The 23,174-nt window shown below is 37.2% G+C and overlaps 1 protein-coding gene across 5 annotated transcripts in view; it reads left to right on the forward strand.

Moving 5' to 3' along the window:
* ADGRB3 (adhesion G protein-coupled receptor B3) overlaps positions 1-23,174 on the forward strand; it is a 466,094-nt gene that overhangs the window by 398,026 nt on the left and 44,894 nt on the right. For all 5 annotated transcript variants that reach the window (XM_055811100.1, XM_055811097.1, XM_055811098.1 and 2 more), the window contains one exon: positions 22,656-22,806. In XM_055811100.1, coding sequence (XP_055667075.1) covers positions 22,656-22,806 — 151 coding nt within the window. The remainder of the gene's footprint in view (positions 1-22,655; positions 22,807-23,174) is intronic.

Below are 23,174 nucleotides of genomic sequence, written 5' to 3' on the forward strand. Positions count from 1 at the left end.
CTTTATTTTTATTAAATGGGTTATGTTTTAAATAACTGTAGATGAAACTTTCACATTAAAAGGGTATAATCTAATTTAAAATGCAAAGTTTCTAGGCCAGTAACTGAGTTCAAGCAAAACTAACTAATGCAGAAGAGGAAGAAACAATGTTCCTGTTTTCCTTGTGTAACAGAGCCTTCTGACACAGCTGTGGTCCATCCACCAGTATGGAGAAACAAGTCTGTAGCAAACCCAGAAGTAATATTCACACCCCCCCACACACACGGCATCTCCAGAAAGATGCAGATTTACCTGTGTAATTCAGGAGGGCACATCAGATTTTCCAAAGTCAACACTGAATTATTAAAGGTCTTTCGGCATCTAGAGGTGCAGAGCAATATCAGTTAAAAAATTCAGCCTGTAGATGCAGACTTGGTCCTCTCGTCTCTCCTTTAACTTGATTACTCTTGCTTTTTGGTGAGTTGTCACTGATACCAGGCATTCATTTCAAATATAGAGAACTGCTTTCAAACAAGGAGAATACTGCAGAATTTAAGACAGTTTTACATGCAACTACTTACATAAAGACTTTGACAACACTACTTCAATTTTTTTGTTTGACATCATCTTATCTGTTACATTGCACCTGGAATGACTTTATTAGTCTTGAATTATTACCTGTAGAAACAATGTCTATTTTTGAATATTGATGCTTCTGTAATTGCCCATGGAATGTATTACATTACCAAAATCTTTTTCCTATTAGATGACCTATTTTTTTCCTGCTTTCATATAAGCTTTTTTGTTCTGTCTGCAGTGTGTAAAGAGAATAATTGATCCCTAATATTTTAATAGGAAAGGTCAAAGCACTTTGCATAGTATCCCAGTTCAATTGCTTTTGTACTAGTACCTTAACCCATTTTGTCTAGTGTCAGCAGTTATGAAAGGTAATAAACTGCAAGAATTGAAACTCTGGGTTTTGCTATATTCCCAACCCCTATTTAATTCTGTAGTAATCTCACACAACTGTGCAGGGGTGAAAAAAACTTACATTAAACTATGGCCATCTTCCAAATATATTGTGGACATCCAAAACATTTTACTTGAAAGTACTACACTCTGAATAATTTCACAGAGAGTTATTTGGAAGCCTGAAATAAAAGGCTTGACTTTTTACTGCCAGAGACTCCATGTAGCAATTTTTTCCTGTGCAAAGAGGGTCTAAGTGCCACAGACCCAGAACAACAGTATTGACTCCCACTTTTTATTCATATTAGGCAAGTGTAAAGAAAAAATGTATGCAAAGGCAGTTAGTGCTTATTCATTAAGAGTATGGATAAGTGCTAAGGCATGGAAGGGCTAGAAAAGTTCAAGTAGTAGAAAATATAAAAGGATTCCAGCTTTAGTTGAAACACACACAGGTAACACAACGTCGAAGTAAGCGGAGAAGTAGAAATTTTAGTATCGCTGAATCTGTAAAACTGAAAAAGAATCCGAGTCTTTTACTATAAAAACTATTTACTAAATTATGTAAATGTAATATATAAATAAATTATTTCATGTTTCCACAATGTCTGTGGAAGCAAACTCTCTGTTTCTCCACAAAAATATTAGTCATAATTAAGAAATGCATTTAATTAGGTCTTTGTCTTAAAATTCCATATAATCCTCAGCCTCAATCAAGGGTACATGTATTTCTCATAATTCAGTGTCTGGGAGCTTCACATCCACACTCTATTTGTCCTGAGAGTGCTTCTGGAGGGAAGTATTAGTTTTCCCACTTCACAAATGCCAGGGGCGAGTGGGATCAGCAGTACTATTTCATATAATAGGTACCCAGACATGTTTGAGCAAAAAGAAATGATAGAAACCCTTCTGCAATTTTTACTTCCAAATTAGGCTTAGAGGCAGTAAGGGAAGCATAAAGCAGAATGTTTTCAGAGAAAGGAGATGAGATCCGTGTTTTGTTACAAGGATTTCAGAAACTCTATTGCTTTGTCTATACATCTATAATTAATTAAATGGGCCAGGATACATTCTCTGGCCCTGAGGACAACTCATACAAATGCATGCCTTCCAGAAGAGGCAGGCTGCAGCCATACTGCTTGTTGGCCTGTGCTGGCCTGTGGAACGTGATGGGTATTGCACAGGGGGGTGTTGCTTTGCAGAGACCAGGGGTCATGCTAGCAGTTCAGTAGCATGGATAACCACCTGCCAGGTGCTTGGACCCATAGCCTGGCCCTGCTTAGTTAGCTAGTATAGATATAGCCTGCCTTTTGCAAATATTGACTTGGTTTTGGTATAACATGGTGTGATGAGGTTTTGAAACTGTAATCAAGTCGATGGATCTAGTGAAGTCACTGCTACAGGAACTGTCACGTGTTCTTCTTCAGAAAAATAAAACAAAACCAAAACCAACCAACCAAAGAAACCAAAACCAAACCAAAATGAAACAACAACCACCCCCAAAAGGTCTGAAATAACAACAGTAAAAGTGCTACAACTACATACCACTTGTCAAAGAATTTTCTAGAATCTGGTAAGGTATATTTTTTATTTGCTTACTTTCATCACCTTATTCTAGTGTCTGAACTCACTTAATCAGGGCAAGCCACCACACAGGTTATTGTTCTTGGTGCACTGACTACTTGTATCCTGGTGTCACTCAAATTTTGGAAGAGATCTCTGCCTGAAGTACAGTATGGATTAGACTATGTCTGCAAAATCTGACCATCAGTTGTATGCAAATCAGTTCAGTACTTCCGATAATATAGTAGGTTTATTAGATGCTAACTTCAATGATACCTTCCTCTTTGGCAGAGTCAGACAGGTTTCTGGCAAATCTAGCCCATTACCTATTCATCTCTAATTTGTTCAAATTAACTGTCAGATGCTGCAATTTTCCCCAGAACAAGGTCAATGTAGACCTGAAAACCTTTCTTTAAAACTGTTTCTTCTTTTGTCAGTAGCTACTTAGTTTAAGCAATGGATAGTGGCTTTGCCTTTGCTTTCAGTGCTGAAAAATATTAGTCAAAATCTTGACGACTAATGTAAAATATCATGCAAGAATTTTGAACCCAAAAATTCCACCAAGTGTTTATGGCTTTTTCAATGTTAAAATGTAAGAAGAAAAAAAAAATCAACTTCTAACGTCTCCTTTTCCACTTGAGATTATCAAATTCTGTAAAGGCTTTTCATACGGTCATAATCGTCTGGTCTCCTTTAAGCTTTTTTCTATGGCATGCTGACCACAAGAAGCTGTTCCCACCTTTGCTGTTGTTACAGAATGACCCTGTAAAAAAACCATGACATGTCTTAGAATGGTTCTTATATTTTTTTATCTTCCTGTGTCTTCTTAGAGTCATGTATGTGACTTTATAAATGTAAGAATTAGTAGTCTGTAAAAAATTTCTCTATTTGCCATAGCCAGGTATCATCTTAAATTAGAAATGCCCTGGACAATAGTGGTTTGTCTAAAAGTGGCTGAATTTCCTGTTTATTCATGTCATGCTTATGAGTTTCCCAATTCATATTCTCATTCAGATAGATATCAGCTTGTTGGACCTCAAATCTGCATTTATTAATCTACCATATTTGCTAACATCTCTGCTGTAAATGTACATACCCTTGTCATATATTCGGATATTTAGAACTCTAGATGAAATCATCTCTGAGCCACAACCACTTCTGTTTAAGAGTAGAAAGACACTGGCAATTTGATGTTCTGAATGACTGTTCTAGAGGTGTTCAGGTGATGAAGATACACAACCAACATTCAATACCTGCACAGCTTCCTGACAAGGGCTTTGATGCAGATGTACAATGAAACAGATCCTTTTGCTAGGTGGAATTTGCCAGGAACCTGCACTAACATCTGACTGCGATAATGCTTTGGCCACTGGCACTCAGATTAGCGCCCAGTCAGCTACAGGCAGCACATGTTCTTGTCTGTGTGTCCTTACAAATGCACAACTTCCCTGATGGGCTTCAGCTAATTCTTTCATAGCTGTGACTTTCTTTTCTTCCTCAATAAAATCCCTTTTACACTGCTAACATGTAGACCATGTTGCTATTTTTCAAGGCTTTATGAGACCCCACTTTTCCTAGTGTGAGAACTGGATCTAAATAAAGCTGTGCCAGCAAACTAGTATCTCTGATGCTATCAGCTACCTAGTCTTTTAATAGTGTCTGCTTTTAACATGCTGTATTTGCAGGGTACAGCAAGACTGAACTGCAGCAGCTAAAAGCTGCTTCTTTCTCGCCCCCCCCGCCCCCCCCCCGGCTCCTGGAACCTTCCAATAAGTTTGGCCTTATCAAATCTAGCATTCTTTCTGCCTGGCCTATTAATATGAAAAGTCCCTTGTATTTTGTTGTATCCTTTTCTTCCACTGTCATTCTGGGAAGGAACACATAGGGTCGTCAGCAATGTCATCTGTGGCACACATCAGAACACTTGCCTGATATTGCCAGCTATACTACAAGCCTCTGATGCTGCTGAAGCCTCTAGACGGAGCAAGGCCCTCACAATGCCTTATCACACAGCCATTTGTAATCTTGGCTTCGTTACTACAGAGAGATGGAGCTGAGTTTCCTTCAGAGGTTTCTTCTTTCCCTGTCAATTCATCCCTGCAGCAGTGTTGCAAGGTTTCTGTTTCATTATTCCTGCTTTAGACAGCATGATTCTTTCCACTCCTCATACCACTGTGGGTAACCATGTAAACCAAGATGCCTAATATTGAACTTCAGCTGAAAAATCGTCAAATGGGCATATTCTTTCTGCTTATTAACTTCACTCTTCTGCCACCTTTGGTTAGGAGTCCTCTGCTCTGGACAACTGCACAGCTTACTGCCCAACCCCCTGCTTCAGCTGTGAATATAAAAGACATAGCTCATTTCTGGTGGCCAAACTGACGTTTCCCAACATCAGAAATATCAGTCAAAACAAATCTGTTGCCCAAATGAAACAGGCAAAGACTGCTGATCAGGGTGAGCTGTGCCCTCAAAGCCAGCTACACCCAGCTGCAAGGGCTGTAGCAGCCTTGCAAACCTAACTTGACCAAACCTCAACATTGCAGTGATGGGGTGAAATGTCTGTCAGTACTATGGCTTTAGAATTTCCTATGGGTAACGACTCCCTTGCCAGTACAAAAAGGCACACAGAGAGCAAAGATCTGGCCCATTCGGTTCCAGTTGCACTAGGAAGATTTTTTCATTAAAATTTATCACTGTGTTTTGGCAGATATAATTCCATTAATTCTAGCAGCTTTGCTAATGCAACAAAATAAATGTCTCAAATCCCTCACCTCTGGAAGAAGTGATGTATAAATATGCCTGTCGTATCAATTTCAAACCAGGGACTAGAAAAATAGGATTAGAACAAGGTGAACCAGTCCAATGGCTAGGATAAACTAAACGAGTGCAAGGCTCACATGATCCTTTTAATGGGGTTAAGCCACAAAAAGAGTGGGAAGCAGTGCAGCAATAAGTTTCAGTTGTGCTTTTTTATTACAGACATATATAACCCTACTCCTTTTCATTTGTACAAGAACTGTTTTTCTGAAGATGTCTATTTCAGAGACTGAAGTATTCCTTTCCTAAAAACTTCTTATTTTACAAATGAAATAAAAAGAAATACAGTTTAAAAGGTAGAATTCTAAGAGTTGTGTCTAGCACATACAAGAAAGACTGGACAATGATTCTTGTATCAAAGTTAGGTGGAAAACACAGTATTTCTGTTAACAGAAAATTAATTCAAAATGCATGTCCTGTTCATCAATTTGTTAAACTCCCGTTGTTAAAAGAAAACTAAATAGCACCCCACATAGTTTTTACTGGTTACAAATGTGTAATAAGACTATAAGAGATATGTATATCCAGCCAGCATTTTCAAGAATGTTACTTATTTTTCAACTCAGGGGAAAAAAAAAAGAAAAAAGAAAAAAAAAAAAAAGACACACACACAAAATAATTTTAAAATAAGAGCACAGTAACTTTGTCCCTAAAAATGAAGGGACAGGAGAGCGATTTTACTACTTTTCATTTTAAAAGAAGAGAATGTATATAATTGCCAGGAAGCTGCTACACAGCAAAACAGCTGTAAAGACTCAGTTTTCTTGGCCTGGCTTCCAGGAGCTATGTTACTAGATTTTGAAACAAGTAATTTAAACCAAATGTGCACATAGCCATGGATTCAAAATAATCTGGGAGATCCTCCATGGAATTGCTACTTTGCTTTTGATGATTCTGGGCATCTTGCTGAGGCCTTCTGCTTCAGTCAGGTAGAGTACCAGAAAGCAAAATAATGGTATCAACGATACATAAAGCTATTTTTATAGTGTCTGAATCAGTCTCTATGGCAACATTTTTTAGTCTATTTAGATTTTTTTAAAATCTCTGTCTCTCTTTCCCCCTTCTTGCATTATTCTCTTGAGTGACAGATATTGATAGAAAGATAAAACATAATGTCCACATATACACATCTGTTGAGTTTGGAAGAGTAGGTGGTTGTTAGCTTTATACTTGACCTTTCCCTTTAACAGATATTGTAAAGACATTCTACTAAACTTCTTTCTTTGAGAAAAATTTACCTGGAAAAAAGCAAGATACATTCAACTTGAAATCAAATTACTCCAAATACGCATAGGTATATAATTTTTCCTCGTCAAGTCTGAATGTTTTATGAGAGTGGTGTGTGTGTCATCATTACTGTTTTATAGTTGGGGAGAGGCAAGTACAGACAAGAAAAGAAAAAAATAATCCAAGGTCAGCCAGCCAGCTAGCAGTTTCACTGACTGTAGTAGCAGATTTGCAAGGCTTCAGTACCTTAAAAAGTGGTTTCTGATGCTACATTTTATACCTAAGCTCTCCTAACTCAGAAGGTTTACATTTCTGGCTCATTATATCCTTGCCTCTCCCTTCTGTTGCTGTACAAAAAGAGCATACAAACAAGGGGGAAACAGGACTGTACCCTGAGAACCACGAAACCACCTGCCTCAAAAGGCCATTAAATTCACAGAGAAAAACAAACCATGCATGTATAAAAGCAAAGGAAATTTGTTTTTATAAAATCTTTTTCATTTGTATTAAATCAAAGTATTTCATGTAAGAACAGTAGGTGGGAAACTTACGGGTTTTATTGGAGGAGAAAAAGGTAAGATTGAAGAGTGATGGCTAAATGGGGATGATATTCCTGGGCAGTATAGGAGTGAAAGCAGCTGGTGCTGGTCTGGGCTGCCTGCACAGAAGAGTTTTACTGAGGACCTTGAACCTTTGTGTAAACAGAGCAGCAGAGGAGTGCCTGTTCTTCAGAACTCTGTGGATGAAAGGGGTTTTCTTTACACTGGCAGAATTCTTATCCCTCATGATTTGACCTGATTTTTTAAATTATCTGATATAATTTTGCTACCTGCCAGCTTTAGATCATAAGAACAGCAGTATCGGATCAGCTCAGTGATCTGTCTTGTTCACTATGCTGTCGACATGAACCAGATACATAGGAAAGTGTATAGGAACAGGGAATGAATGATCCTATCTCTGATGCACATTCCCAACTTTTTGCAGTCAGCAATTTAAAGATTTTCTGAGCCAGAACTGCATCCAAAGCATCCAGCAGTTAGCCTATTCTGTAATCCATTTTAAACACATTTATCTCTTTGGCTACCTTCAAATCCTAAAGCAGTGAGTTCCATATTTCAATTCTGTGATGTATCAAGAACATAAAAATAAAATTAAAAAAAAAAGAAAAAATATCGAGCATCCTAGTTCTAACATTTAAAATTTTATTTGAATGCAAATCACATTATTTGTATCCTGAGCAGAGTTGTTTGTCTTTACAGTCCCTCACAATAACTGGAAGGAGATTTTAAAAAGCACCACAGATGAGGATGATTCATGTGTATCCAACACTCAAACAAAATTGCAGATGATCGGCTGCATCCTGTTGGCTGTTTCATGCAAAAACCAGAGTGCCGTGATACAAGCCAAAGTGTCATTTCAGTTTCATCAGAATGTACTTATATTTTTAAGCACCAGCAATTTTCTTACAAATATTATAAACTCTGCAATTTCTTTAATTGAAAATTTAATATTAGATGGTTTGTGATTTAGAATACGAAACTGTAAGAGGAAGTTTAGAAATGTATATGCTGATAGTTTATGAGATCAATTGAGTAATTAGAATGAGTGTTCTCACCAGAAAAGTTTTTTTTTAAAAAAAGATACATTAGTAATATCAACCAGTGCTTTTGTGCCACATTTAGACAGAACGCTGTCTTACAATTCACCAACTAAATGTGGAATCAAATAGTAAAAAATATTCTTTACAAATATTGTTAATGGCTAAAAATAGCAAAGTTGTTTATGGGGGGAGGGAAGGGGGAAGCCACAAAATATCTGCCTCATTGGATGAAGTTGATTCAACAGTAGTTCTGAAGTAATTAGTGGCATGTACTTACCATAAAGCCATCACAGCATTACCACCTTTAAGGGTTGAAAACAATTTATCTTCAGAAAATATGTGCCTAGTGTGGATTGAGAAGGTAATATTAATGAAGGAAAGAACCAGGAAATAGCAACACACTTAAAGCTGGCTAGAGCTAAAATCAATGACAAAAGGCAGTCAGAAACACATGAGTAATTTATTAAACAATGATAGATTTGGGTAAGTAGCACTGCAAAATCAGTCCTCCTGATATGTAGGGTGAAGATAAATTAGCAGTTTTGTAAACTGAGCAGTTCTGTTTGCCCTTTGACTAACATATAAACCAAGCCTTCAAGAAATGCATTTGCTCTTCTCCTGCTTGGTTTTCACTGCTGTATTTATCCCCAAAGCTATGTGAAACCTCCTAGGGTAAAAACACTACTGGAATTAAACTTCTGTCAAGGGATCACCCTGAGCAATTGCGTTATTAGCAATCGTCTTTATCAGGTGTCCTGTCATGTTCGGCTCTGTCCCAACACCGAGGGAGAGCACCGGGGGCTGCTCTCTCAAGGGCACTGCAGTCTGAGTCAGGCACAGAGCATGTACTATTCAAAACACTGAACTAAAGGCAGTAAAGATGTAGTTTTATTCAAGTCCATCCTCTCTTTGGTAAAATATATGTTCATTCATACAATGATCTCATACACTTCGTTAGGGAATACAAATCACCTTACAAAGCGCTAATATCTTTCCTATGCATGTACAAGTGGCCACTGTTCTGTTATGAGTGGAGCAGATGATTAAATAGCCCAAATAAATATGGGATTCTCAGAGCATCTTCTTTGATATGAAAAATACAGATAGAAGAATAAAGTGTATTTTAAACAAGTGTTCATAATGGGGACTTTGTACACTGCCTGCTTCCTCTTGTTGCTGCTTGTATGCTCACAGTGCAGAAATTAACACGACCTTCATCAAACTGATTGTGCAGACTTTCTGGTTCCCTTCTTCTCCCTGAAATAACAAACTTTGAGATACTAAATCTTCTATTGCTGTAGGCATCTTTAATGAGAAGCTCTTCAAATTCCCTGGCAAGCATTATCTAAGAGCATAGCTAAAGCCCGCCTGGAGAAAGCTATCATGTTGCTAGGCGCTAGTTCTCTCTATAGTTTATCTTGCTGAAATCTCTGTGCATTCTTTCCAGTGTCCCTCCAGAAAATGTTTCCTTCCTCATTTGGAAACCCCTTTTTTCTCCAGCAGGAGGTTCATGTTTGCAGAGTCCCTGGGAGTTAAGCAAAGGTGAAACCAGTAGATATGAGGCCTTGCAGAGAGCTTTAAGGTCCTAAAAAGACTCCTTATAGTGACTCCCATAAAAAGACTATATTTAAAGCCTACAGGAAGAAGAAACTTGTACTCGCTGGTATCTGTGAGGAATCGGTGCTATTCCAAATACTAATGATACCCCAGCTCTGCCTTCAGACTCTGTTGACAGGAGTAGATTCACTTCACCTTACATCCCAAGTATGAACTAACTCAGCTAAACTTTTCTGTGGCTTCAGGAGAAGAAACAGGGAAGTGGAATAGAGGCAAGAAATCCAGGGCCAATAAAAAGACTTCTATTCACCTTAATCAAGAAATCTGGCTTGAAGTAATGTGATAGAGGAGCTTTTACTAGTTATAATTCCTCCTGCTGCATCTGATCCCTCTACAAGACCATTTCATTCTTTGCTCCTTTAAAACACACAGATTGTTATAATGTTCCTGTCTAATAATTACAACTTTATAAATTTTTATAATCATGCTAAAAGAATCATTGTGAATCATTCCACACTTTTTTGTCATAAATATTATTTTGTCATTACTTCAAACTTTTTATCCTGCTGGTTTAACATAGCAGACAAAAAGAACTGAATAAAGGTGATACCTCACAGAATTTCCTCCTTGCTAGAAGACAATGCAAAGGTATAAGCAGCATAAGTGATTTCACCTTTTATAAGAAAGGGAACCTTGACATTTTGCTTTCTTATGCAAGCAATGAATGGAAACTAATGTCAAAATATTAACTGAGTGGAGAAGTTGACTTTTTAACCTATTGTTGTCTTTCCTGTTCTTAGTCAATCTTCCATATACATGTGTGAACACCACCTCCTCTCTGGTTGCTTTTTTCTTTCAAGTTTCATAAATTATCAAATTATCCACCATGCCAGCAGCCACATGTCCTGGTTTCAGCTGGGGTAGAATTAGTTTTCTTCTCAGTAGCTGGTGCAGTGCTGTGTTTTGGATTTAGTATGAGATTAATGTTGATAACACACTGATGTTGTTGCTAAGAAATGCTCACTCTAAATCAAGGACTTTTCAAGTTTTCCATGCTCTGCCAGTGAGAAGGTGCACAGAATCTGGGAGGAAGCAGGGCCAGGACAGCTGACCTGAGATAGCCAAAGGGATATTCCATAGCACAGAACATCATGCTGACTGTATAAACTGGGAGGAATTGGCCAGGGGCTGAAGATTGCTGCTCAGGGACTGGCTGGGCATAGGTCAGAGGGCTGTGAGCAATTGTATTGTGCATCACTTGTTCTTCTCCTTTTGGGTTTTATTTCTCTCTCCATCTCTCTCCTTTTCATTACAGTTGTTGTTATTATTGTTGCTATCGTGGTTTTGTTTGGGTTTTGGTTTTTTTTTTTTTTCCAATTACGAAGTTGTTCTTACCTCAACCCACGAGTTTTATCTTTTTCACAAATCTTCTCCCCATCCTGCTGAGGAGGTGGGGAAGTGAGCAAGCAGCTGTGTGGTATTTAGTTGTTGGTTGTGGTTAAATCACAACACCATGGTATACAATGACCAGAACTGAAGGTCAGACAGAGATGCAATGTATCTTGAGGAACTGCCTCCTTTGATTTCCAAAATGTGCACAGGCATCCATTGCTATACAATCTTTCTTCTATGTGAAAGTCACTGAGATTTCATTAATATCATAAGAAACACATAATTACCCAATGCTTTCCCTTTCCTGTATTTAAAGGTACTTTAAATTTATAGCCTATCTTTTTTTAACTATGTTTTCCATAAAATAGAGCCCTCTGTTAGGAACGTCTTCCAGCTGAAATTTCATCCTGTAGATGAGGCAGTTTCATCAGCATTACATGGATCTCTGCATGAAGTGAAGAAAGAGATGGATGGCCTCTGAAACAACCTATGGCTAGTGCATTAAAGGCATTATAAATTAATATCATAACCATAAGAGGAATTAATGTGATTCATGATGCTATTGTATAATAAGCTTGTATTGACTGTGCTGTACATGAACTAGAGCACTGTCAGTTGCCCAAATTGGAGATTCTGTCCTGCTCCCCTCACTCTGTGTTCACTCTCAGGTACACAGGTAGACATGCTCTGATATAGAGATGTAAAGCAATCTCCTCTGTCTTTAATCTGCTGAAAATACTGCTTTGCAATGCATAAGCCATCCAAGGCTCTCTTTTCCTCCACTTGCTTTTCTAGTGTGACAACGTGTGCTCTGATTCTAAGGTTACAGGGAAAGAGTACATATTTCTGAAAAAAAAAAATTAGGTTTTCAATTAAATGAAACAGTAAAACCCACTGGTAAACCACATGTGTACACATATGTATCCCATTAACAACTTTCAGATGCACTTAAATTCATTTTTTTAAAAGTACCTGTCTGTTTGTGTATGTCTACATACGTGGTCTATGAACACCGCTTGACTCAAAAGCCTCTGTTGTCCTCTCTTCATAGGCATGTGTGGTCACCCCCACACACAGATACTCCATTTGGGTTCTGTGTTAGGTTCCTGTGCTGGGTCTGGCTGGGATGGAGTTTATTTTCTTCACAGGAGCCTCTGTGGTGCTGTGGTTTGGGTTTCTAATTAAAACCGCGTTGCTAACATGCTGATGTTTCAGCTATTGCTGAGCAGCGCTTACACAGCGTCAAGACCTTCTTAATTTCTCAGCTGCCCTGCCGGCAAGGAAGTTGGGGGTGTGCAAGACGATGGGAGGGGACACAGCTGGGACAGCTGACCCCAGCTGACCAAAATGCTCTCCCGTACCATATGACAACGTGCTCAGCAATACAAGTGGCAGTGGTCTTTCAAAAGTAGCTGTTGCTTGGAGACTGGCTGGGCAACAGTCTGCTGGTGGGAGGTGGTGAGTCATTGCCTTTGCATCACTTGGTGAAGGCTTTTTTTCCTTCATTTATTAAATTGTCTTTATCTCGACCCACCAGTTTTTCTCACTTTTGCTCTTCCGATTCTCTCCCCCATCTTGCTGGGGGGAGTGAGCGAGTGACTGTGTGGGTGCTTAGCTGCTGGCCAAGGTCAGCCCACCACATTTGCTCAAAACCACCACATGTTTTATTGGATGAGAGAACAAAGCCAAACTGTTCTACGTGTCTCTGTAGGTGGGCATGACCTCAAGCATTGGCATGAAGTCATCCATACTCTGGAAGCATTAGCATGCCTCTTGGCACAATTTTGTCCCACACTAACTAGCATTATCCCAGTCAATGCCCTGAGTTTGGGATAGTTAGAACTGGCAAGGGACCAGTGACAGCAGGCTGTTTGAATATGGCCACCTTATTTTGGAGCACAGAAAAATTTACTAATATAGACATTTACTGTGTCATTCCAGCTGGCCGCAGGATGAGTGAATGCTTTCTAACCCATTTGATCTGCAAGCACAAATATATGTAGCCATAATGTATCTTAAAAAAAAAATTATCAGTTATTTTGGAAAAATAAACTGAAGTTATGTGGTATGAGAAGACTTTGGATGACCACAATAATGTAGATACTATCTTCCTTCCCTGGATTATTTCTATTTCAGATTTAAATTTCTTCTCTCAAAAGGGACCATTTCTCACTGTCTTCATATTGCTGATCCTAAATGACACTCTCCTTTGAAGAAAACTAGGCGTCCTTAAAACTGAGGGTGCTCTTGGGGGCAAAATCATCCTTTTCCTGTTACCATTCTTATATAAAGACTCTTAAGACTTATGTATAGAACTGTAATTTAAAAAGAAAAAGAGTAAGGGTAGCTGACATATGACAATCTTGTAATAGCATTGCAAAGATATTGCTTCAGTGCTTTCAGTCAATTGTATGAAGGGATGGAACCAATGCTTTCAGTCAATTGTGTAAAGGGATGGAACTCTTACAGTTATGCAGACAAGGAATAGTTGATGACATCAATATCCCAGACAAGAAGATGGACTGTTTTCATATGGCGATTGTAATCATCACAGTCAGACTAAGTGAAAGGCAACTGCAGGCTTTGTTGTTGAACTTCTTGTTCTAGTCATCATTTTGATTGCTGTGGAAACTCCCTAAAATTACAGCAGTTTTATTGTTAGCAAATGAGATCAATATCTAAAATAAAGCAAACGATCTGATTTAAGAGTAGAGATACTGAAGTGACAATCACATTTTCCTAATAGAAAAAGTTCTTTGATGACAGGTTTTTACCCATGTAGCACTGAGAGGCAACACAAGGCATTATTTTCTATCTACCCAGTAAGGGCTTTTTCCTGGTAATATTTCTATTAGGACATCAGTTTGCACTGGCTGTACTTGGATCATGTTACAGGAATTTGAAGTCTTACATACCGGGCTCCACTGTCTTGAGCATCCATTCTGTTACCCTCCTATGTTATGCCATCTCTTCAAAGAAGGTCCTTCAATTCCTTGCCTTTGTCAGTGCCCAGGCACCTCCTCTTTTCCTCAGAACTCCATAGGGAGCTCCCTCTCAACTGTGCTCTGAACTACTCCTTTCTTTAGCTGCAATCATTGCTGACTCATGTGTAACCTTTGTGCTTAGCTCAGCCACCCCTTCATTATCAATCCTGGCTCATTGCCCCTAGCTACTCATGCAGCCCCCACAGTGAACTTTTAAATAAATTAAAGTTAGGAAGACTCAGGACCTCTGGAACACTGTAGCACAGGTGGCTCATCACTCTAATTAACTGTTGGCTGTTGTATCCTTCATTCTTCTCCAAACCAGTACAACCATTAGTATGTTAATGCAACCAAATATTTCTACTTGCAACAACCCAAAGAGACATCTAAAAATCTGGATGTCTTTATGTAATAAGTTGAAATGAACATACAGCACATTGTTGTATGATATAGCCAAACAGCTTTTGCTTCATTGTTAATAGAGTTGTGTCATTATTATATCTCTTCAAAGCTGCCAAGAGCATTTGTCTTCATTTAAGAGCACACTGAACATTCCATATTTTAAAATTAAACCAATATGGCATTTTCAGAGTCTAAAAATAGTTCCTAAAAACAACTATCCTGTAAACCAAAGTGTAATAAAATCAGTGAAGCTTGTTTATTATTTATCCACAGTCTCCACCTTAATTTGCATAGCTCCTAAGCAAATAGAATTGTTTCTGACAGCCCAGTAGAACCACTCTGGCAGCCAGAATGAATTTTCTTTTCCCCTATGAGTCACAGCCAGTTTCAGAGACTTTTCAGGCCAAATTGCACTTTCATCAATATCAATCCAGACCCTTATGTTCACACTGCACCTTCCATTCTGCTTCTGTAATATTGTTACTGTAAATGAAGTGCAAGAACATAAGAACTTAAATTCTTCAATGGTTTTCAGGCACCAAGTTGATTTTGCTTGCACATCAATTCAAGAAACAAATCTATATTTTATCTACTCTTTAAATAAGAAATCTTTTAGACTTCGTAATGCAAAATCTCACCAAGCTTTTTCTTAATAGAGTAATTTTTCAGGATAGCATCACCTTCAATTTAATTTTTTAATTGTCATTCCTCAGTAGCTCAGTATTGAATCTGTTCTAACAAAGCATGACAGAGATTTCCACCTCTTCACCTGAAGTGAGCATGATCACTTTACACTCAAAAGGGTTGACTTTTGAGGAAAAAAGAAATTACCAAATAAAAGAAAAAGAAGAGAACTAGGAAAGGGTGCTCTCTGGCACAGTGAAGCATCACTATTACAATACAGTGATACCAATTTGGGATTAATTAGTGAGGGAGAAGTTGAAAAACTTGGTTTAAATTGATTTTATGCTTCATAGTTGTAAAGAGCTTTTTATTTTCTTTTATATCTGCCTGAAAACCTGTTGTTCTGAGCTTCATAAACTTCACAACATATTCATGTGAGGACATAGTAAAAATACTGGGTTATTTTGTCCTGACAGAGTTGACATTTACCTTGTTTAAAGTGCTTAACATCAAAGCCAACAGCATAAATTTATGAAATGAAGTAGGCCATACTTACCAGAAAAATATTCATCCAATACTTTGTAAACATTTAAAACATTTAGGATAAAAAGCAAGATCATAAGCCTCTGCTCATGCACCCTACATACCTTATTCTACAGGTTTGATACTCAATATAAGGCCCACTTAAATTAATGGAAGTCTTTCCACTGACTTTGAATTAATCCTGTAAACAATTAGAGGATCCTATTCCTTCATTTCCTGCCTGCCCAGAAATATATGCATTTCTGTATATACTGCTATATACATATATACTGTTATATATATTCTGTTCACAGCACAAAGGCAAGAAGGGAAAAGCTTCCCTTGCCACTTTTTGTAATTGAAGAAATCAAATTGTCTCTGAGTATCCTGTTCTAAGATGTTGCTTGTGCTGAGCTCATTTGCTTGAATATAACCTAGCAATAACAATTCAAACCAGGAGGAAGACTAAAATGAGTATAAGGTAACTATATGAGAACTGTCTTCCTACTGGCTTTCAATTTACAGTAGGCATGCCACCAAGAAAGCAATTCTGACTTAACACACTACAAATCTGTGCATTGCACTGAAAATCTCCAGAGAATGCTGTAAACACCACAGAATTAATTTTACCGTCTCCTATGTTAGAAATAGCTGAGCATATAAGGAATTACCCAGCTGGAGTTCTTACCTCTATCCCAACCACTAACCAAAATGAGCCACAAATATTTCTATAGCCCCGAGGCAAAATAGCACAACACGGCTTGCATCCGTCACAAGCAAGTCCTCCAGGGCAGGAGGGCAGCTGTGGCAAGCTGACCCTCAGGCAGGGCTCCTGGCCCAGGCTCTCCTTCAGTCTGTGCGTGAGCCTGGGCAGGGTGAGCATTTTTTGGCCCAAGGAATTCACTAAAAATTTAGCATCATGGATCACATGTCAGTGCAAAGAGGGTGCTTTTACTTTCACTAGCATAGACAGATCCTGCCATACAACAGAGCAAGGAAAGTTTGCATATGCAGCAAGCAACTTTCCTTAATTCTTTTCCATCCCAAAAACCAGCAGCCTACCCCTTCATATCTAGTGGATAGAATGATTTTATACGATGTGCATTATAATGTCTGGAGAATAATAGTGGGCAGCAGATAAAAAACAGCAGTTCTTTATAGACGTAACTGAGGGATGCCAAAGTACAACTATATGGTATCAAATCTAAATGCAAAGGAGAACTTTGAAGAAAAGTAACTGCAAAGAGCAGAAGCTAAAAAGAAGGGTCCCTATACTTTTAATGGATCAGGTATGAACGGCACCTCTATTGCTGGACTCTGCACCTGGGAAAAAATGGGGGACATTCTGACTGATCTTCATAAGAAAGTGTCATTAAAGATTGTGAATGAATCAGAGGTAATTTTCAGAAATACTTTTGAGTATCATCAGAAAAAGAGGAGCAGGAACTGAATCTAAAGCAATCTAAATCGTAAAGCATCTAGAGAAACTTTAGGTGAAAATAAGAAGACACATATTTAAAGTGTGTCTGGAAAGTGCAAATGTGGAGAAAACTTGAAGTTTTATGTTTTCTTTCAGTCACACTTACAGCACTGCATCAGGATCACTGGGGTTATACTGTCAGATAAGAGGACAGACTCCAGAAGAGAAAAGACATGACAGACACAAAAAACTTAAAATAGCTGAACAATTGATACTGCACCTTGAGACTCGCACATTCAGTGACCCCAAAGTTTAACAACTGTTGTGATAATTTGTACATGATACAAAAAAATATATAAATCAAAACTTCATACTAAAAATACCTTACTGTGGCATTGCAGTGCTGATACAGATGAAATTTCTGAGACTGTATTTGTAAAGTAAACCAAAAGAATTTACAGCCAGCTTATGAGCTATTTATTAGAACCTAGAAAAGCATCTGGCTTGTTGTGGGCAAACAAAATGATTGAGTAGGAGAAAAAAAAATGTATGTCCTTAGTTAACACTCATTATCTTTTTGGGGGAGATCACATAACTACTCAAAACCCATTGCTATTGCACTGAAAAATTAGCTTGCTCTTAAAATCCAAGTAAGGGCTACCTTCACATTGTCTTGTACTGCCTACAGAAACCTTCAGTATAATAATTAACTGTGCATATCTCTTTACATGAAGTCAAATGCTAATTATTTTGGGTTATCATGTCAGATATCAGCACACAATATAATGAAGTTAAACTACTTAAGCCTTCAACTTTTAAGGATATCAGAGGTTTTTAGAAGATCTAAAACTTTGTCTATAAGTTAATTAAAGTATATACTTTCATAGCTGTTGGTTTAAAATATGAATAACATTATTTTAGAACAATTCCTTCCACTATAGTGCGCTTTTCAATATGGGTATCAAATTTCCTGAATTCTTTGCTTGAACAAGTGGTGTTAACTGTATTCAAGTCTGGCAACAGAAAAGAACATGTGATTTTTTAAATTAAATGGTACCTTCAAAGCTTTACGGTGCCAGTAATGTTAATGATCCTGAAAGTCTACAGCTATGATTTCTCAGGCATTTCAGATCCAACAGTTTCAAATATGTTTGGAGTTGAAGAGACAGCCTTTCTTGCCATATTTATTTTGTCATTGAAAATCTGTCCCCCTTCCAGCGAAAAACTCCTGAGATGCAAGCCCATATTTCTTTGTTTCACAGCCTCTGAAAGTCCACCTACTATTTCATGGCAGTTTACTCTAGAAATTACTATTTCATCTAGAATTCAGTATTATCTGACCAGTATACTGTATCCCTGTATTCTGACAGTGTCTGCCATTCCTTAGACAAAGGTGCTGTATTATGCAAATCAGTTTAAAAATAATGATAAAAAATGAAGTAAAGGTTAATAAGCAATACTTTCCTTTCTTAATTTATATTTTTTTTTCAAAGAAGGAAAATATAAACTGTTTTATAGTTGCGAGTTACAAAAAGACAATAAAATATACCAGTTTTGACATAGAATTATCTATCTGCTCTTTGCTATGTCCTTTGCATTCTCTCTGTTTTGTTTGTTCTTTGTTTCATTTATTCTTTTTTGTGGTCTTTAAGTGCTCTTTGTCTGTGTATTCAGTACATGGTCAGAAGTTCATAAGAATAAAATTAGCACTCATATAATTTATCTCAGGCTTATCTAAGTCAAGGGCAAGATATTTTTTTTAATCTCCAAGGAATTTTATTATTTAAATTATTTTCTGCTAGTTTTCTTTTCTACTTATGACACAATCCAGTTAAGTGGATTTTAGCCCTATTCATTTTGCTATCACCAATACAGATTTCATTTTTCATGTCTATTTTCCAGTAGCTTTGATTCTTATAGTATTTATCAAACCCCATAGAGAGGCAACTAATTTGTTGAAAGAAAAAGAACTTGTTTCAGGGGAAGAAGACAAATCAGGTATCCTTACTTAACCCTCTTTGTCTTTGTGTGGAAAATCAGTTCACATTGCTATTACAAAGAACACTGCTCTATTAAAAAAAATAAATAAATCAACAACAAAGTGCTCCAAAAAATATAATACATTATTATTTTGAGGTTGTATTTATGACCTACTTTTTGTAGGCCATAAAAATGGTTAAATGTTCTCTTTATTAGTCACCATTATTACATTAAAGATATTGATGGCTAGAATAAGTAACTTTGAATTTCCACTGTTTTTTACATTTCTCAGCTGTGCTTCTCCCTTATTTGGAGTGGGTGTCTTACACGAATAAAAGAAGGAAATAATTTGATACCTGATGTGTGCTCTTACTTTCAATAGTATATTGTTTATTAAAAAGGGATGAATGGTCTTAATGAGATATTCAAGGTAGCTGAACACTTGAGGCTCAATTAAAGCTCATGAAATTGTGCATTCTGAGGAGAGAAAAGCTCCCTTCCCCCACTTGTAATTAGAATTAAATATGGGGACCTGAGAACAACAGCCATGGGAGGAAGAGGAGGTTAGAGTTACAGAACTGACTTAATTTCAGAAGCTTGAAGAAATAGTGAATAAATTAGGATGTTAAAATTCATTTTGTTGCAAGTTGACAGGTGCTCAGCACAGGTAATTAATTCAGTGAGTTTTAATCAACTAAAATGAGAAGCAAATAAGAATCGTCTCCTCCTAAAGCAATGGGGAAGGTACATACCACTATCTCTTGGTGCAGACAGGTTGACACAACACAGCTTTCTGTGAGTGATGGGCCACAAGGTTTTAGTGATGCTGCTGCATGTGCAGCAAGGTGAAGGGAGGCGGTGGTCCCTTGGCAAGGAAGGAGAGGAGTAGTCCATGACCTGGTGAAAACAAACAAAATACTAATAAAGTCCTTGCTAAAGTTACAGTTTCCTAGCTGGAGATATTCTGTGCCCCGTTCAATAACAGCCTTTAGTGAAAATGAATTTTTATTCCTATTCGGAAATAGACTTCCCAGATACAGCACTTTCCCAGACAGAACAGCATTGTTTGTTTATCAAAGGGGAAGAATACAGAAGTACATAAAAGAAGATTTCCAGGGGTGTATTGGTCAACTCTGCTGAGCCTGTGGCTATACCCTACGAGAGGGGAGATTCAATTGCCAGAACTGCTTCTCTGGCTGGGGAAGGAGGGAGGCTAAATTCACTTCAAGCACTGCCCGCGCATGATCCTGTCATCGCTATCCCACAGCAGTTGTTAGGTGATGTTTTGGAGCTGATTTGCATCTTTCTGATGGTATATGATACAAACATACTCTTATATCGGTGATACAGGCTTGCCATCAGTGTTCATTACAGACCTCTGTCTGCCACTCAGAAGAGTTAGCTATAATCAGCAGTCGTATATTCCAGCTAAAGAAAAAATCGCTTCTGATAAAACTTGCTGTCATCTCATTTTGAGATCAACATGATCATTAATATTTTCACCACAGTTCTTTCTTCCACAGCAGCCATGGCCACATTTGTTTCAGATTATCATCATCTATCTTTCTTTCAATGCAGAGGATAAATTATGAACTAAATTCTACAGTTGTATACTCAGTCATCCAGTCATCGAGTTTTGGTATGTTTTCACCAAAAAGATCAGGATTTGTTTGCATTTGCATTATTTATAAAGGAAATAGTATATTTACTGGGTTTTTTCAGGGTAAAAATCTGCTTTACCTGTTGAGTTTCTCCATAAAAGTTTCTGTACTATTCCTCAAAAGTAATTTTATTCTTAAATTCTTGTTCCAACAGAACATGTTAGCTTTTACAAAAACATTGATAGGAAAGCAAATTGAAGTCGTATAGTGGGAATTCATTACATATGAGCCAGCTAGTAAAAGAAAAGACATTTGTGTATTTTCTATTATATTTATTGTGTGTTTCACTGCATAGTTTTCATTTTAAATATTTTTCATATACAGGAAATATTGCTGTCACTTAGGCTTTAACAGTATAGATTTTATGAATCCACATACTTTAAGCACATTGAAGCATAAGAATTAATGGCAAAATCTGGATGGAATGACTAGTACAATTTCAAGATTTTTTTCCAGTTTACATTCCTCACTTCTTAAAAATAAACAATAGTTCTCTTGCAAATAATTACATAGACCTCCTTTCTCCCAGATTTAAATACACATAATTTATAAAATTTATAAAAAATTGACAACTTGACCCAGAATTAGAAAACAAGGTGTTTGTCACATCTGCAAATTCATAGCAGAAAATCAGTACGTTTTGACTTTTTTAGTGCATAACTCTGAAAATTCAGAGATTATCAGCTAATGCTAATATCAGCTGATACCAGCTATCAACTATGTATTTCAGATAACTATTGGAGTGAACAAACACAATTGATTTCAGATAAGAATCTGAGAATATTACCACAAAAGAAAATTCAACGCAAAAAGACCTGAAAGTAATTAGGAATATAAAATGAATTAAAAAATGTCTGGTGTCATATATATCTTATCCTTCCCAATTTTTTGTAGCTACTAGCCTTGATTCAACAATATATGCAAGCATTTATATATAATTAGGAACTTGCATATTTTCTTCCTAAAAAGTTTGCCGAACCAGGATTTTAGTAAAAAAAATTACCTACCCTTTTATCACATGCGTGTGAGATAGCTATTAGATGTGTATGCTGCATAAATAATCATAAAAATAATATAGTACTTCTTAACCGTGATCTTGTATTGTTAATACAGGGTGTGGGTTTTTTTTAACCTTGATATAATTTTGAAACTTCAAATTATTATAAGAATAAATTGTGGTTCTGGTGTGGTTTTCGTTCTGGGTTACAATGCACACTGCATTTTGTAGCCTGCAATGGGCATTTTAAGCAACACAGCAGAGAGTAGGTCATAATTTAACCCAAGAAGCTCATGTATATAAGCTACAATGTCAAGTTTAATTAAGGGCTACAGTGACAAAAGCATGTGCTCAAAATTCTTTTCAGATAACAAGTGACCGAAAAATTTAAAAACAATATCCAGGGTAACTGTTAAGGTTATGATAAACTGACTAAAAAGATCCGAGACAGAATATTCCAATAAGTTAAAGTTCTATGAGATTTCAATTAAAAACAAAATCAAAATCAAACAATGTATTGCCTAAAATTCAGATTTACAGTCAGGATCCTTCTGCATGGAGGGAAAGAAAACAACTGGCAATTAGGAGTATTTGTATTCCTACATTTTCGTTATTCAGCTCTGTGAGATTTTTATAATCAGTAACTTTGTAACTTGCTTCCACAATGGCTTTATGATGATCAAAGTAAATGCGTAGAAAAAAAATCTAGTGGCATGATTTATTTTGTGTTCTTTGTCCCTGCTCAGCACACTCAGTGTTTGGGAAAACAGTCAAAACCTCTTCTGCCTAATCCCCATCAACATCTCTCTTTCTCTCTCTCTCTCTGTGGCCACCACATCATGAAGGGGGAGTTGATGCTATGAATAAAGGTCAAGATCATAGAACACGACAACTCTTTGAATTGAAAAGAAAAATGAGTGTCCCTAAGTATTCAGCATGAGCTTCTCTTTGCTCCCTGCAGGGCATCTGCACCACAACCACCGCGTTTTTACACTTCTTCTTCTTAGCTTCATTCTGTTGGGTTTTGACGGAAGCGTGGCAGTCATATATGGCTGTTACTGGAAAAATTAGGACACGGCTCATAAGGAAACGCTTCCTGTGCCTTGGATGGGGTAAGTCTGTAAAACTAATTTCCTCAGAATCATTGGGATGAAACATTTAATGCAACAACAATGTCAAGAATATCATCATTTTATTCAGTAGACAGCTCAAGCTATGCTGGTATATATTGTAACATTCTTTTATAAACACATTTCAGCAAAAATTTAGAAGATTTTCAAGAGTAGTGTAATACCAAAAAATCAAAATAAAGCAAGAAAAAAAGATTAACCGAATATTCATGAAACTTCATCCAAGTTCACTTTAAGGCCTGTCAAATGTACCAGTAATTTAGCTATATCAAAGTGGTACACCGTGGGCAGAAAACAGCATCTTCCTCCCAGTGCTTCAGAAAAACAAATCCTGCAATAGCACTGTGCTT

This window comes from Falco peregrinus, chromosome 7 (assembly GCF_023634155.1).
Source record: "Falco peregrinus isolate bFalPer1 chromosome 7, bFalPer1.pri, whole genome shotgun sequence".
Lineage (NCBI taxonomy): Eukaryota > Metazoa > Chordata > Aves > Falconiformes > Falconidae > Falco > Falco peregrinus.